This window comes from Lathyrus oleraceus, chromosome 6 (genome assembly GCF_024323335.1).
Source record: "Lathyrus oleraceus cultivar Zhongwan6 chromosome 6, CAAS_Psat_ZW6_1.0, whole genome shotgun sequence".
Lineage (NCBI taxonomy): Eukaryota > Viridiplantae > Streptophyta > Magnoliopsida > Fabales > Fabaceae > Lathyrus > Lathyrus oleraceus.
The window spans coordinates 317,259,206-317,276,172 of NC_066584.1; the positions used below are offsets into that span (position 1 = coordinate 317,259,206).

Genomic DNA, 16,967 nt, shown 5'->3' on the forward strand with positions numbered 1-16,967 from the left:
AAACCCGAAACAAAATCCATAGAGATACTATCCCACTTCCACTCGGGAATAGATAACGGTTGCATCAAACCAGACGGCTTTTGATGTTCAATCTTTGACTTTTGACAAGTCAAACATGAATACATAAATTCCGCTACATCCTTCTTCATACCTTGCCACCAAAACATATTTCTCAAGTCTTGATACATTTTAGTAGCACCAGGATGAATACTCATACCACTTCTATGCCCTTCCTCGAGAATCCTCTTTCTCAAATCCGCAACATCCGGAACACAAACTCGATCACGACACCTCATGATACCATTCTCATCAATCCGAAAGTCACCACCTTTGTCTTGATTAATCAATGTCATAACATCGACTAATTTCAAATCTGACTTCTGACCTTCTCTAATCTCATCAAGAATGCCACACGTAAGCTTCAACATACCAAGCTTAACACACGAAGACGTCGCTTCACAAACCAAACTCAAATCTCTAAATTGCTCCAACAATTCAAACTCTCGAATCATCAACATAGACATGTGCAATGACTTCCTACTCAATGCATCGGCTACCACATTCGCCTTTCCAAGATGATAATTCAAACCAAAATCATAATCTTTCAAGAATTCCAACCATCTCCTTTGCCTCATATTCAATTCTTTCTGATCGAATAAGTACTTCAAACTCTTGTGATCACTAAACACATCAAATCGCGATCCAAACAAATAATGTCTTCAAAGCTTCAACACGAACACAACGGCGGCCAACTCTAAATCATGCGTCGGGTAATTCCTCTCATGAACTTTAAGTTTCCTTGAAGCATAAGCTACCACTTGCCCTTTTTGCATCAGAACACCTCCCAAACCCAACAAAGAAGCATCACAATACACAACGAAAGTTTCTAACGGATCTGGTAAAATCAAAATAGGAGCCGTAGTCAATCTTCTCTTAAGCTCTTGAAAATTCGCTTCACACTGCGAAGTCCAAATGAAAGCTTGACCTTTCCTAGTCAACTGCGTCAACAGTAACGACAACTTAGAAAATCCTTCAATGAACTTCCTATAATAACCAGCCAAACCAAGGAAACTTCTAATCTCAACAACAGACTTAGGAGCTTCCCATTGAGATACAGCTTCAATCTTCGTAGGATCCACATAAATACCACTACTCGAAATCACATGTCCAAGAAAACTTACTTCACTCAACCAAAACTCACATTTAGAGAGTTTAGCAAACAACTTCCTCCCTTTTAACACCGATAACACAACCTTCAAATGCTCGACATGATCCTCTTTACTCTTGGAATAAATCAATATATCATCGATGAACACAACAACAAACTTATCCAGATAATCATGAAAAATTCTATTCATATACTCCATAAATACACCAGGTGCATTAGTCACACCAAAAGGCATCACGGAGTACTCGTAGTGACCGTACCTTGTCCGAAAAGCAGTCTTTTGAATATCCTCAGCCTTTACACGAATCTGATGATACCCAGACCTCAAATCAATCTTTCTAAACACACACGCCCCAACCAGCTGATCCATCAGATCGTCAATCCTCGGAAGTGGATACTTGTTCTTAATCGTCACTTTGTTCCGTTATCTATAGTCAACACATAATCTCATAGAACCTTCTTTCTTCTTGACCAACAAAACAGGTGCACCCCACGGTGACACACTAGGACGAATAAACCTCTTCTCGAGCAAGTCTTCAAGTTGACTTTTCAACTCTTTCAACTCAGAAGCAGACATTCTATAGGGAGCCATCGATACAGGACTAGTTCCAGGAACTAAATCAATCGAAAACTCAACCTCATGTTCCGGCGGTAAATCACTTATATCTTCCGGAAATACCTCCTCAAACTCACAAACTATTGGCAATTCTTCAATCGTCCTCTTCTCACGAATATCCAAGGTTGCCAACAACATAAACAACTCAGCACCATCTTGCACCGATTCATCAACTTGCTTAGCAGACACAAACCAATCTTCCTTAGCACCAACCTCAGGAAAAATAACCGTCTTCTCAAAATAGTTGATATACACCCGATTAAATTCTAACCAATTCATACCCAAAATCACATCAAGCTGCTCTAAAGGAAGGCAAACTAAATCAATTCCAAAATCCCCACCAAAGATACTCAACGAACAATTCAGACACACATAAGAAGTAGAAACAGAACCCATAGCAGGTGTATCAATAACCATACTTCTACGCATATCAGATAATATAAGATTCAATCTCTTAGCACAATCCAAAGAAATGAAAGAATGTGTTGCACCGGTATCAATAATGGCAGTCAAAGGTGTACCATTAATAAAGCACGTACCTTGGATTAGCCTATCATCGGTAGTGGCCTCCGCACCAGACAATGCAAACACCTTTCCCTTCGCTTGCTCCTTCTTTGGCTTATCACATTTGGTACTAATGTGACCTTTCTCACCATAATTGAAACAAGTCACGCTCGAACCAACTCCACAATTGTTTGCTCTGTGACCACTCTTGCCACACTTGAAACACGTCACAGAATCCTTACTACAATCAACAGCACGATGACCTTCAACGCCACAGTTGAAACACTTAAGTGGAGTAGAAGATCCTCCCCCACTTGGCCTCTTGCCAAAACCAACTTGTCTCCTCTTGTCATCATACGGTTTCCTACGATCCTGGTTTTTCCCCTTCAAACTCTTGTAGAAAGAAGCACTTTCCCTACTATCCTCATCATAAATCCGACTCTTGTTAACCAACTCCACAAAACGAGTAATCTGTTGGTACCCAATGGCCTTCTTGATATCATGTCTCAAGCCATTCACGAACTTCAAGCATTTAGATCTCTCAGCATTAATAGTATTGTAATGAGGACAATACTTGATAAGCTCCTGAAATCTAGCAGCATATTCCGTAACAATACCATTTCCTTGCTTCAATTCAAGGAACTCCACCTCTTTCTTCCCACGACAATCTTCTGGAAAATAGTTCTGCAAGAAGACATCACGGAAAAGAGCCCAAGTAACCTCAATGTTGTCTTCTTCAAACCTCTGAAGAGTGTTATTCCACCAATCTCCAGCTTCCTTCTCAAGCATATGAGTACCAAACAACACTTTCTGAGCATCAGTACAGTTCATGACTCTGAAGATCTTCTCAATTGCCTTCAGCCAAGCTTGAGCTTTATCAGGTTCATGCTCACCCTCAAAGACAGGAGGATTGTTCCGCTGGAATCTCCCCAAAGCACGGAACTCATCATCATCTCCATTTCGGTTACCAGCATTCGCTTGAGGGATCTGACCAATGGATTCAGCCAACATCCTCAGCGCCTTAGCAATGGCATCATCATTCCTGCCTGCAACCATCATCCTGAACAGTCTGAACAATCAGACAAACAGTATCGATCATGTCAGATACTCAAATCAAATACAACGGGATGGGAAAACCCTAACGACTATTAACCAACTGGTCGACCATGCTCTGATACCACTAATGTAACACCCCTTTTTCTACCCCAAAATACTTAACATATAATCAGAGTAAATAAGCACGCATATAAACAAAAGGGCGTCACATCGATGTTTTCAAAACTAAAAGCTTTCAAAAACCAACCTCATTCATCATCAATATACAATACACATGGTCATTTAAAATAACACATTTCACTTATCATGAATATCCAAGAATATGCGTTCGCAGCGAAAAATAATGAATACTCATGCATTTCATCAAATGATCCATGTCCCATACCATGATCATCTCTCAATAATCTCTTCAAAATAAACTAAAACTATAATCAGAATATTTGGCACTATGGCCTCTTGATCGGGAAAATAGCAAGTGTGCTATTTTTACCGATGTAGTAATAAAAGGAATTATCCTGAGTATCGATCTCGAGGACTGCGTAGGAACTATCAGTGTTGATAATGATTCAATTAAACAAAATAACCCGTGTTTGGTAAGTGAAGAGTAAATTCGCTCTGTAAAATATAAAGGAAAAATAGAGAATTTTGAACGCAGTAAAGTTAAGCATGCTAGGTCCGGGGTGTATGAATTGCTCTGAAATAAACTTAATCCTTATTTTATGACATCTATGTTATAATGATTCAATATGATTCTCAAGAGTAGTTTCCCCTAATTCCTTAGCCGGAAACCATTAACATTCAATTTTAAATCCCAATTCCTTAGCCATTCAAAAGAATATTAATCCCATGTATGAATATCAAGAATTTCCCATCATCACTATTAGATCCTCATTCCTAAGAGAAATTAGCGATGTTATTATACACATAGTGGTAAAGGGATTTGTCGGACCTCCTTTACCTCCAATTAAATACCTAATTTTCCAATATGGCAAGCATTACACTCGTGTATAACAAATTGAATTCATAAAAACATAAACATTCATAAAATTGTAGGAAGAAGGTTCATTACAAAAGCAATTCAGGGACACCCCCCTAGCATAGGGGGGTTTAGCTCATCATACTATTCAAAGAAGGTACAAATTTAAGATTAGACATTACAAGAGATTAGATAGCTTTGATCTTCAATTGCTTCCGCGCTTGATGATCTCCGTTCTCCAAAGATCTTGATTCTCCTCTTCTCTTTGTCCCGTCGTCCCCCTTTTTCTTCTTTTCTTAGGTCTAAATAGTACAATACACATTACAGCCAAGCCAAAAAGTCAAAAATGCCCTCCGGGATCACTTCATGAGTGAAAATAGGAAACCAGAAAATTCAGCGCGCCTGCCAACACGGGCCGTGCCAAGCAACACGGCCGGCCGTGTTGGCTCTCTGGTTTTTGTATGGGAAGAAGTTGAGCTTGCAGCACGGGCCGTGTCAGGAGACACGGGTCGTGTTTGGCTCCAGGATTTTATTTTTTTCTTTAACTCTTCCATCCTCTTCCATTGTTGCCTTGGCACTTCCGACTCTTCAACTACTTCACATTGATGAATTTTGGCCGAAAACATGATGAAAATCAAGTAAAATGGTGACCGATCACAACCCCAAACTTATCTCATTGCTTGTCCTCAAGTGATGCAAGAGACAAAAAATAGAGGTCACCCCAGAATTCCTTTTCACCACTATACAGCCGATGTTATTCGCACCGAGTTTCCTACCTTCATGGTCAAGATTTCGGCCACCCGATCCGAACTATCCGCTACACCTCACAGTTCAACACCTCTTTACCTGCAAGCTTTTCATACATCTCACATAATCTCTCAGGGTTAGCACTCAAGACTCATCATATGCAATATCGACTCTTAGTTTTTGAATAAATTCTACTTCTTTTGCACAAACATAATTCACACACTTTAGGAGGACTTAGGGTTGTAGTGGGGCTGAGGACAGGTGGGATAAACAACAAACGGATACACAAGGGTTTTTGGGCTCGACACTCATGCTATTTTTCTTGTACCTGTGTTTATTTTGATATAAAGGGGTTCGACATCGACTATTTAACTTTACTCAACAGATTGAGTATTGCAAATGTACTCAAGTCGTTTAGTTGGGACAAGTGCGTTGTTATCAGTTCTATTTTTCTTTTCTCTTCTTTTTTTTTGTTTTCGGAGCATTCAAAAAGCCTCCAATTTATTTTTCTTTTTCTCTTTTCTTGTAACAATTTTTCGCACGCTTGTCCCTTTTTGTATTAGATTCACCACCCCAAACTTAGAATTCAACACAGTTTCAAAATCTACAACATTCATGCCGAGCAAGGGTAAAAGAGATTATTATATATTGTTTTTCTTTCTGGCCATAGGGGAACATAAGTGGTTTAAAAACAAACAAAATGGTTAAAGGCTCAAAAGGGGTTGCAACGGATAAAACGTACAAGGGTGGCTGGAAAGGCTCGAGGTTAATAACAAAAACGTGCCTCAGTGTGTGTCTTAATGCAATGCTATGTCAGTAGAACATACGCAAAACCAGAGCGATAGAGTCATACCTGGATTAACTCTCATGATGATATCTTCGTATTTGGCTTTTTGTAGTCTCACCATGTGGGGGTAAACTTGCAGGTTCCAAAGCACTCTTTGTGTAATGTAGCTTCTTTTTGGTTCAGGTGTACCATACTTCTATCTTAATCCAGCTTTCATCACACTGCGTCCAACAATAGTTTTTCTTCGGCTGCATAAATTTCCAAAGTGCCTCGGGAGAGTAAGTTCGGGTTGTGTCTTTCATCCACTAAACATCCTTCCCTCACGCCTCTGGTTTTTATCCATCAATCGGTAACCCAACACCCAAACAGTTGAAAATAAAAGAAATCAAAGTTAACTTAAAAAAAATTGAAAAAAAACAAAACGGAAAATAACTAAAACAATGAAAAGAACCCCCCCTCACACTTGAACTAAACATTGACCCCAATGTTTAAACCCAAATGCAAGAGGGACTTACAGTGCCTACTGCGGAGGAGGGTGTTGTGGAAATTGAAACATCATCTGTTGCATCATCCTTTGAATATCATCAATGGCAGCCCCTTGACGGAGCTGCTCTGTCACGATCCGATCAATCTCCGCCCCCTGGCGAGCCTGCTCGACACGGAACTGATCCATGTCCATGGGTGTCCATCCCGCAGAGGAGGCTCCCATACCTCGGTGGTGAGAGGTGTGAGGGTGAGGAACACCCCTCTCCCTTGCCGGTGCATCTTCCTCCATCGTTTCACCTGCATGAAAATCATTTTCTCCCGCCTCTTCGGGGTTAACAGAAGTATACAACCAATTCTCATTGTTATCAACATTAGTTTTATCAGTGTTCAGTAAGCGGAACAGCCGGCGTGTCTGGCTTACCAACACATACCCATGACGGCTTTGTTCGAGCATTCCTTGCATGCACAGGGCATTGAGGTCAAGCTTACCCAACGCCTGCATCAAGGTCTCTCCGTCCAAAACTGGCCTACACCCACACCATTCAGCAATTTGTATGATCATACCACCCACTGAAATGGCACCTGAGCTGGCACGCCCCATGGTACCTAAATGGTTGGCGGCGAATGCCGCCACATGTACTGGTTCCTCATTAACCATGGCATGCATCAAATATAACTCCCGCTTTTCCGCTACACCTATACTATCTCCTCGTCCGAACAAGGTGAACGCTAACCCTTTTTGAGCATATCGGAAACACGGGTTCTGAATCCATGATGCCTTTGCACTCCGGGGTTCATACTGCGGTAAACCTGTAATAGAAGACCAAAAGGAACCTGCAGAAAAGTCATTTGGCACTACCCCGGATCCTACCAATGGTAACCGGAGGCATTGCCCAAGCTGAATAACCGACATCGAATAATCTTCGTTATAAAGCCGGAAACTCATAGTACCAAAATATTCATAAACATGACCAGTCCAGTTCTTTTCCAATTTAAATTTAACAGTGCTTAGGAACTCTAGAGTGATGCGTTCATAGGAAGGCACATCAGCATGCATAAATTCAAAAATACCTAAATTGTGGAACATTTGAGATACATCATCTAGAATTCCTAAAGCACTCATAGTATCATCACACACATACCTTGTAGGTACAAGCTTCCTTTTAAGGTGAGTCTTGTACCTTTCAACATGATCATCATCCTCAAAAATGATTCCGTGTGCATTTGGCATCCTCCGGGCCCTTTGTCTCGGTCTTGAGGTCTCTACCACAGTCTTTCCTTGCTTGGCTCTTTTCGGGGGCATAATGGTCACCTGAAAAGTTAGCGGAAAAAAAAACGGTGGAGATAGAGAAAAATAATACCGTCACGGTGTAGAGTGTGAGAAACGACCCAGCTTTTGTGAAGGAACTTTGAAAAAAAATGGTTGGATGATGATGAAATATGAGGTTTAAGGTGAAGGTGGTTATGGAGTTTGAGAGATTTGAGAGAAAAATAGGGTTGGAGAAGATGAAGTGGCTGAAAAGTGAGTGGGGTAGTGGTAAAAAGTGTTTAAAGACGTGTGGGCCCCACTCCAACGTCTTTAAAATTAAAAAAAAATTCTGAGTTACGTACTGCAACACGGCCCGTGCTAGCTCACACGGTCGGCCGTGTTGCACCTCTGGAAAATGTATTGGATTCTGAAAATTGAGCAACACGGCCCGTGCTAGCGTACACGGCCGGCCGTGTTGCACCTCTGGAAAATGTATTGGATTCTGAAAATTGAGCAACACGGCCCGTGCTAGCTTACACGGCCGGCCGTGTTGCACCTCTTTTCTGACTACTTCCTTCATTGCTTGGTTAAGTCGTCGTTGAGGTTGGACAACCGGCTTGTGATCATCTTCCATGAGAATTTTGTGCATGCATATTGTAGGGTTTATTCCCTTCAAATCTTCAATAGACCAGCCAATAGCACTCTTATGTTTTTTTAAAACTTTGACAAGCTTATTTTCCTGAAGAACTTCTAGATGTGAACTTATGATGGCCGGGCACTTACTCTTTGTGTCTAGGAAGACATATTTGAGGTTCTCCGGTAGTTGTTTCAATTCGGTTCCCTTCTTTTGTTCATCTTTCTTTTTTTTCACTAAGGGTTGCCTTAAATCTTCCCACCGGTTGTATTGATAACCTTTAAAAGGTGGTGATGCTTCCGTCATGGCTAATACTTCCATATCTTTCTCGTTAACTACTTCCTCTTCGTTAAAAATTGATAAGCTCAACACCCTTTCCAAGGGTAATTTTTGCGTTGTCAAGCAATTTTTCTTTTCACATATTTGATCAATTGTCTCAATATGTTGACTAGTGGCAACCTCATCCTTGTACTTCATGGTGTTTCACACATCAATTTTTAACTCTTCATCATACACTTTCAAAGTCATCGTGCCTTCTTCTATGTCGATCAAACATCTCCCGGTCTCTAAAAATGGTCTCCCCAAAATGATTGGTATCTCTTCATCTTCCGGCATTTCCAAAATGACAAAATCCACCGAAAACACAAACTTGTCGATCTTTACTAGCACATCTTCTACTATCCCATAAGGTCTCTTCATAGAGTGGTCAGCAAACTGGAGTGTCATTCTTGTATCTTGAATTTTACCTATCCCCAACCTCTTATAGATGGACAGCGGCATAAGACTTACACTCGCTCCCAAATCAATTAGAGCTTTCTTGAAGGATCTATCTCCAATGGCACACAGAATAGTCAGAGAACCTCGATCCTTTTTTTTCACCGGAACCTTCATACCTTGCAAAATGGCACTACAAGTTTCCATTAGAATAATCGGGTTAGTCTCTATGGTCCGCTTCTTCGAGATAATGTCTTTCATGAACTTTGTGTAGGTAGGCATTTGCTCAAGCGCCTCCAAGAAAGGAATGTTTAGCTCAAGCTTTTTAAACATTTCCAAGAACTTCTCAAAGTTTTTCTCATGCTTCCCTTTCTTCTTATTTCTTGTTGGGAATGGTAGTTTGACGGCCGGTTTTGGATCAATAACTTTATCTTTGACCACTCTTTCATCACTAGTAACCTCTTCATTTGCAACCTCATTTTCTTTTATCTCTAGATCAACTTCAAGCGATAAGTCTTCTTCTTCAGAACTCTTCTCAGATACTTCTTTCGACTTACCATTCCTTGTGGTCACCGCATTCACATGATTATTTTCTCTTGGATTAGTAACCGTAGAACTTGGTAAAACGCCCTGTTGTTGAAAACCCGCTAGTTGTTGGGCTATCTGACTCATCTGTATTTCAAGATTCTTAATTGAAGCACCTGTGTTCTTTAAATTACTTCGAGTCTCTTCTTGAAATTGAGAGCTTTGAGCGGCCATCTTCTCAATGGAAAGCTCCCAATCAGCTTTTCTTGGTACCTGTTGCTGAAACTGTTGTTGATGTTGTTGATACGGTTGTTGTGGTTGGTTCTGCACATTTCCTTGTTGATCCTTCCATGAGAAATTTGGATGGTTTTTCCAACCCGGATTGTATGTATTTGAATAAGGGTTGTTCTGCCTAAGAAACTTGATCTCCTCAATTTGTTGTGCGGTTGCAACGCAATGTGCGGTAAGATGAGGTCCTCCACAAATTTCGCAATTACTAGTTTGAGTTGGTTGAACCTGTTGAACTTGTGCAATAGTTTGGGTATCAATAGCCATCTTCTTCAGTCTCCTTTCTACTTCAGCTGCTATTTGATCTTCCATCTTCACCACTTGGCTTGCCAATTTCAGGTCAATTATCCCTTCGGGTTGACTAACACTGCGGTCATACAACTCCAGGTGCTCATTAGCTACAATGGCTTCGATAATCTTTTTAATACCAGTGCCTGTTGTAAAATTGGTTGAGCCACCAGCTGCTGTGTCAATGAGTTGCTTAGTCTTCAGCCGAAGACCATTTACAAAATTTTGCATTTGCTCCGTTGCATCCATATTATGAGTAGGACATGCAACCAACAATCATTTGAACCTCTTATACGCATCTCCAAGTGACTCTCCCTCTTTCTGTTTAAAATTCACTATGTCGTACCTCTTTCGGATGTATACAGAAGCCGGAAAGTACTCGTTGAGAAAAGTTGTCTCCATCTGTTGCCAAGTTGTGATGCTTCCAGCAGGTAAAGAGTAGAACCACTCTTCAGCATCTTCTGACAGTGTAAACAGAAACATGACCAGCTTCTTAGCTTCCTCAGAATGCCCCTCAATCTTTAACGACGTAGTCATAGTCAGAAACCTTTGCAAATGCTTGTTGGCATCTTCGTTAATTTTTCCTGAGAAAGGTCTCCTTTCTAGTTGCCGTATCGTTGAGGGGTGAAGTTGAAAGTGGGCAACATTGACTGGTTGATTCACTATTGTCATCCTTCCAAGCGGGGCATTTTCTCCCCCGTAATCACCTAATAGTCTCTCCACAGGAGGTGGGGCAGCTGCCATAGTTTCAGACTCGGTATCCGAATTTTCAGAATCAGAGTGTTCCGAATGAATTGAAACGGTTCCCTCTTTCTCAAAATCAGAAACTATCAGCGGTTCTTCTGTCACTTCCAGTCTGTCGTGTCTGGCTTTTCTGATTCGTGCTCGCAACGATCGTTCTGGTTCTGCATCAAAAAGAAATTCAGCTGAGGCCTTACCTCACATAAAAATATTAGACGATTGGTAGGATAAGCAAAGGAAAATAAACAAATAAAATAAAGTAAAATTTTAGTTGCAGAGCAACAAAATTCCAATTGAATAATTATTAACAGATAGTTTGGCAGTCCCCGGCAACGGCGCCAAAAACTTGATCGGGAAAATAGCAAGTGTACTATTTTTACCGATGTAGTAATAAAAGGAATTATCCTGAGTATCGATCTCGAGGACTGCGTAGGAACTATCAGTGTTGATAATGATTCAATTAAAAAAAATAACCCGTGTTTGGTAAGTGAAGAGTAAATTCGCTCTGTAAAATATAAAGGAAAAATAGAGAATTTTGAACGTAGTAAAGTTAAGCATGCTAGGTCCGGGGTGTATGAATTGCTCTGAAATAAACTTAATCCTTATTTTATGACATCTATGTTATAATGATTCAATATGATTCTCAAGAGTAGTTTCCCCTAATTCCTTAGCCGGAAACCATTAACATTCAATTTTAAATCCCAATTCCTTAGCCATTCAAAAGAATATTAATCCCATGTATGAATATCAAGAATTTCCCATCATCACTATTAGATCCTCATTCCTAAGAGAAATTAGCGATGTTATTATACACATAGTGATAAAGGGATTTGTCGGACCTCCTTTACCTCCAATTCAATACCTAATTTTCCAATATGGCAAGCATTACACTCGTGTATAACAAATTGAATTCATAAAAACATAAACATTCATAAAATTGTAGGAAGAAGGTTCATTACAAAAGCAATTCAGGGACACCCCCTAGCATAGGGGGGTTTAGCTCATCATACTATTCAAAGAAGGTACAAATTTAAGATTAGACATTACAAGAGATTAGATAGCTTTGATCTTCAATTGCTTCCGCGCTTGATGATCTCCGTTCTCCAAAGATCTTGATTCTCCTCTTCTCTTTGTCCCGTTGTCCCCCTTTTTCTTCTTTTCTTAGGTCTAAATAGTACAGTACACATTACAGCCAAGCCAAAAAGTCAAAAATGCCCTCCGGGATCACTTCATGAGTGAAAATAGGAAATCAGAAAATTCAGCGCGCCTGCCAACACGGACCGTGCCAAGCAACACGGCCGGCCGTGTTGGCTCTCTGGTTTTTGTATGGGAAGAAGTTGAGCTTGTAGCACGGGCCGTGTCAGGAGACACGGGCCGTGTTTGGCTCCAGGATTTTATTTTTTTCTTTAACTCTTCCATCCTCTTCCATTGTTGCCTTGGCACTTCCGACTCTTCAACTACTTCACATTGATGAATTTTGGCCGAAAACATGATGAAAATCAAGTAAAATGGTTACCGATCACCTCTCAACAACAATTGCAAATAAGCATGTTCACAAGTAATATCATAATACTTATCCAAATAGGATACGAGTTCAATACTACTAATCTACCCAGTGTTACATGACCAGAGCATTGACTCATTACCTAGTCTTCAAACTAGAACACGGAAGCTCTCCGGCTAAATCTCGAATGAGCTACCTTCCACTTACTTCAGCAATACTACTCCGGAGTATCTGCGCGATACCCATGTAAAGGTAACATTCAAACAGAAAGGGTGAGAATTCAAATCATTATGAAGAAGTATAATAAGGCACAATGATTAAATCAACAACTACCGGAATTCATCACACCTTGTATAACCGTGTCAATAACATTAATCATCATTTATTTCACATGTTTCAAACATCCATCAAAACTCAAGGAGTAAAATATTAAAATCCAATACTATATTCCCAAAATTACACATAACTACAATGATCACATAATCACATATTTTGCCAAATTATGTAACCAAACATCACCAAATTCAATCACTAAATCTCATACACACCTCACAATCACATCAATGTAAACATTCAATTATCACATGACTCTAATGTGACTCAATGCAAGACATTTGACTCTATGCATGCGGTACCTCAATGTGAACCCAACGTTTCACCGCTTTCCGATTCAATATCTAGAATCCAAGCCACGCTTCCAATCCGGACAAGATCAAAGCCACTACTACGCCTATTTCCAATTAAGGATCAACGTATGCTACACCTATTTCCAATTAAGGATCAACGTCTACTACGCCTATTTCCAATTAAGGATCAACGTATGTTACGCCTATTTCCATTCAAGGATCAACGTCTAATACCATGTGAACCCACAGTTTACCGCTTCCACTATGAAGCCGACCATGCCATGAATGAATGTACAAATACCAATACATATGCAATTAAGATCATCTCTACCATCTTAACATTCCACATATCACCATAATTCAACTCTATGAATTATCTATCAATGGTACATATACACATTCATAACAATATATCATTCACAAATATAGGCTAATGATCAAATACGCACACTTAGATTTCATTCCAAAACGAATACAGCATTTAAAATCTCAATTTTTTACTTTTCAAACAGTGTTAACCGGTTAACGCAAAATAGAATACACTTCCTGGCAGATTTCAACAGTGGTAACCGGTTAACGCTCGGTGGGTAACCGGTTAACACAAAACAGAGCAAGTAACCGGTTAACGCTCGGTGGGTAACTGGTTAACATAAAACAGAATCAACTTCCTGCAAATATTTTCAAGCAAGTAACCGGTTAACGCTCGGTGGGTAACCGGTTAACATAAAACATAATGCAGAATTTTCTGCATTTTTCATCGTTGGAGGACTTTCGGACCTCCGATTTCGATTCCGTAAAAAGCCAAACGTTCAGAAAATTATAACTCATACAATACTCTAAGTATATAATATTAATTTACAGTTTTAACACAATTAAATCACCACAAATCGAGAATACTCATCAAGACCTAACAATTCCAAAACCATGCAAATTAGGGATTTCAACCTAAACATATTTCTACCCATTGCCCCAATTATACTAACCCATAATAATAAGGATTCTCCCCTTACCTCTTCAATTTTCTGGAAACCCTAGCTTCTCTCTTGTTCTTCCCCTCTTCTCCTTACTTTTCCTCTTCTCTTTCTCTATTGTTGTCAAATGAATCCTAACTCTCACTCTCCTCACCTCTTATATACTAGTATTCTATTTGGGTTTAAAGCATGATACATCTAATTTAATTAATAGGCCCAATAAGACCTAATATTTAAATATCTCTAATTAGTTCAATTAAATTAAACTAACACAATATGCACACCAATTTAATTAATTCAATTATTCATTAGATCTCATATTAACTAAATAATTAATTAACACATCAAATTAATTACTATAATCGATTATTATACTATCTAACAACTAATTAATTAATTAACACTCCAAATAAATAAAATATAATATAATAATAATAATATCAGAAATAATTACTAAAATTGGGTTATTAGAGGCATCATCGACATGCTTCTTATAAGCATCTCTTTCTGCCTTAGGTGCATAACTAGGAGGTTCCTCTTCAGGAACAGGTTTCTCCAAGACATACAACTTTCTATCATGTTTGAGGACAATCCTCAGATTTCGGTGTCAATCCAGAAAATTTGTCCCAGACAATTTTTCCTTGTCAAGGATTGATCGCAAAATATTGTTAGAGGTGTTTGTTATCATGGTAATCTACATGAAAATAATGAAAATATAAGTATCAATAACATATTTAATTAGGCCTTTAATTAAATATGCTCCCACTATTTTATTCAAAAAAAATGACCCTCACCATTTGATTCAGAAAATCCCGTTGGAAGATTTTCTAGTGGGTCGAGATCCACATTTCACTTTGTTTTAAGTCCGCGTAGGCGGATTACACAAAACTAGGTTATTTAGGTAGGAACTCCTTCCAATTGTATCTAATACAACTCTCGAATATTTTAGTTGGGTGAATAACTCCTTATTTCAATCCATCACATGGATCATTTCCAACTCTTGCTTCTAAACATATATAATCTTATTATAATTTGTTTAGTTAAGTTTAACCCATTGTTTTAGCAATTGGATATTACAATTATCCCATCACACCTTAATAATATAGAACATGCACCTCGCGTAGGCGAAACCTACATTATTCGATACTAGTCTTGATGAGTGCTAAAACTTGGAAAGCATAAACTTAATATTTAATTTGAGGGAATTTGCAATTATTCTGATCTCACCGGCTTATTTATCATATAAATCGTCTCTCACATGCATCAACATACATTCACATGCATCAACATACATTCACATGCATCAACATACATAATGAAACAGTTATGGTCCCTAGCGCAATTGTTCTCCCAAGCCAATGAGAGAACCTAAGCTAACCTAATAACGATCTAAGCTTCTTCAAGCAAGATCTTCAAGGTTGTCCTCCTTTGATATTGAATTATTATCTTTCTTCATAACATTACATTACATAAAAGAAACTCGTTTTACATACGAGGGAGTGAGATGAGAAAAGAAGTTACATTAAGAGGTTAAAAGATAGGCACGACACGCAGATCGTATTTTAAAAACCCAAAATAAAATAAAGGAAAACTAAGGTCATAACCGATCAACACAAGACAATAATAAACACATTATTATTAATTTTAATTCTTTTAATTAATTAAAACCAAATTAGATTTCGGCGATCGATCACACTACGCAGAGTTAGCAGGGGGTTCCGCTGCCCGGTCAGCGGACGGTGGTTCCGCTGACTGATTAGCGGACGGGGGTCAAGGGGGGCAGCGCCCCTGGCCAAAAATTTTAATGAACAATTCATTTGAAATCAACGTCGTTTTTCGCATCAACACTTGATACTTTAAAGCACAACTCTTGCACAGTCATAACCCTAATCGCATAACTCTTTGACAACACAACCCTTGTGCCGTCATTAACCCTAATGCACCAATTTCATACCGTCAAACACACCTCGATTGTTGATTCAGTATGATTAATCAACACGTCATTGCTTCACCATACTAATGTCGGATCAAGAAGCAAACGACCATTGATCGCCCAAAGGAAAACAACCATTAAGTGTTTGAATGAATGAAACAGAAACAGTATATCATATATACCGTATTTTGCATCAAGATTACTTATATATATATATAAACTTGATCGATCTCAATTGCATAACCTATGGACGACCAATGTACCGCTGCTTCACCATACTAATGTCAGATTCCGAAGCATAGTCAACATCAATCATCCAAATCGTACACACGTGATGCCAAATCTAATTACTCGTTTATTCTTTGATTAATTTTGTCTTTTAATCGTATTAATACAGAAAATACAGAAAATAAATAGCTATCAGATGCATGGTTTTGTAAGTGGCTCTGATACCACTGAAGGAGAAGAGCGATCCAAAATGCAGCGGAATTTAAAATTTCTCCTTTAGTGATCCTTACGAATGGGCATGATCAGTGATAGAATCGTTACCTCTTGTGGCAATTGTAACATTTGATGCAGATCTACGGAGTGATCACGAACGTTGAACGATGACAACGCCTCTACTCAGTCCACACGAACAGATTCCTTCAATCTCAGTGCTAGCTGCTACGAATGAAGGCTTTGAGTGTGAGAGAGAGAGAGAGAGAAACGAAATTGCAACTGCACAAATGCTTCTACACAAGGGTTCTATTTATAGAACCACTTGTGTGGACTGCAAGCTAAAAAGCCCACTCAAGTGTATGTGACCCATATCTTATACTATACCAAAATCACTTAAGCGCGTGGTACCTTACCATATTTCGTATTCTACTTAAGTACACTGTACCTGATGATGTTCTACAATTCACTTAAGTGCACCGTACATTACAGTATTCCTTAGTTACTCTATCTCTCATCAATCTGTCCTTTTGTGTGTGACCCTGTAGGTTTTCGCGGCATTGGCAATTATATTAAATCACATATTTAATATAATAAATAGTGAGCGGTATCTAGCAACACATCACTGCTACCTAAGACACGAAAATGTCATGTGATCTGACAAATCCTTTTGTGATAATACTTATGTGTACAATTACCCTTTTACCCTTATGTCT

General features: G+C 39.1%; 1 protein-coding gene and 1 pseudogene across 1 annotated transcript; both read right to left on the reverse strand.

The window, feature by feature from the left end:
- Nucleotides 1–8,706: 8,706 nt before the first annotated feature.
- On the reverse strand, nt 8,707–10,287 carry LOC127095423 (uncharacterized). The gene has a single exon (XM_051034117.1). The coding sequence runs from the start codon at nt 10,285–10,287 to the stop codon at nt 8,707–8,709; it is 1,581 nt and encodes a 526-aa protein (XP_050890074.1).
- A 27-nt stretch (nt 10,288–10,314) lies between these two features.
- Nucleotides 10,315–16,967, reverse strand: part of LOC127095424 (uncharacterized) — a 41,088-nt pseudogene continuing 34,435 nt past the window's right edge.

Bases quoted from the DNA above. Each gene is read 5' to 3' on its own strand.
- LOC127095423 (XM_051034117.1), bottom strand. From the start codon at position 10,287: ATGGATGCAACGGAGCAAATGCAAAATTTTGTAAATGGTCTTCGGCTG.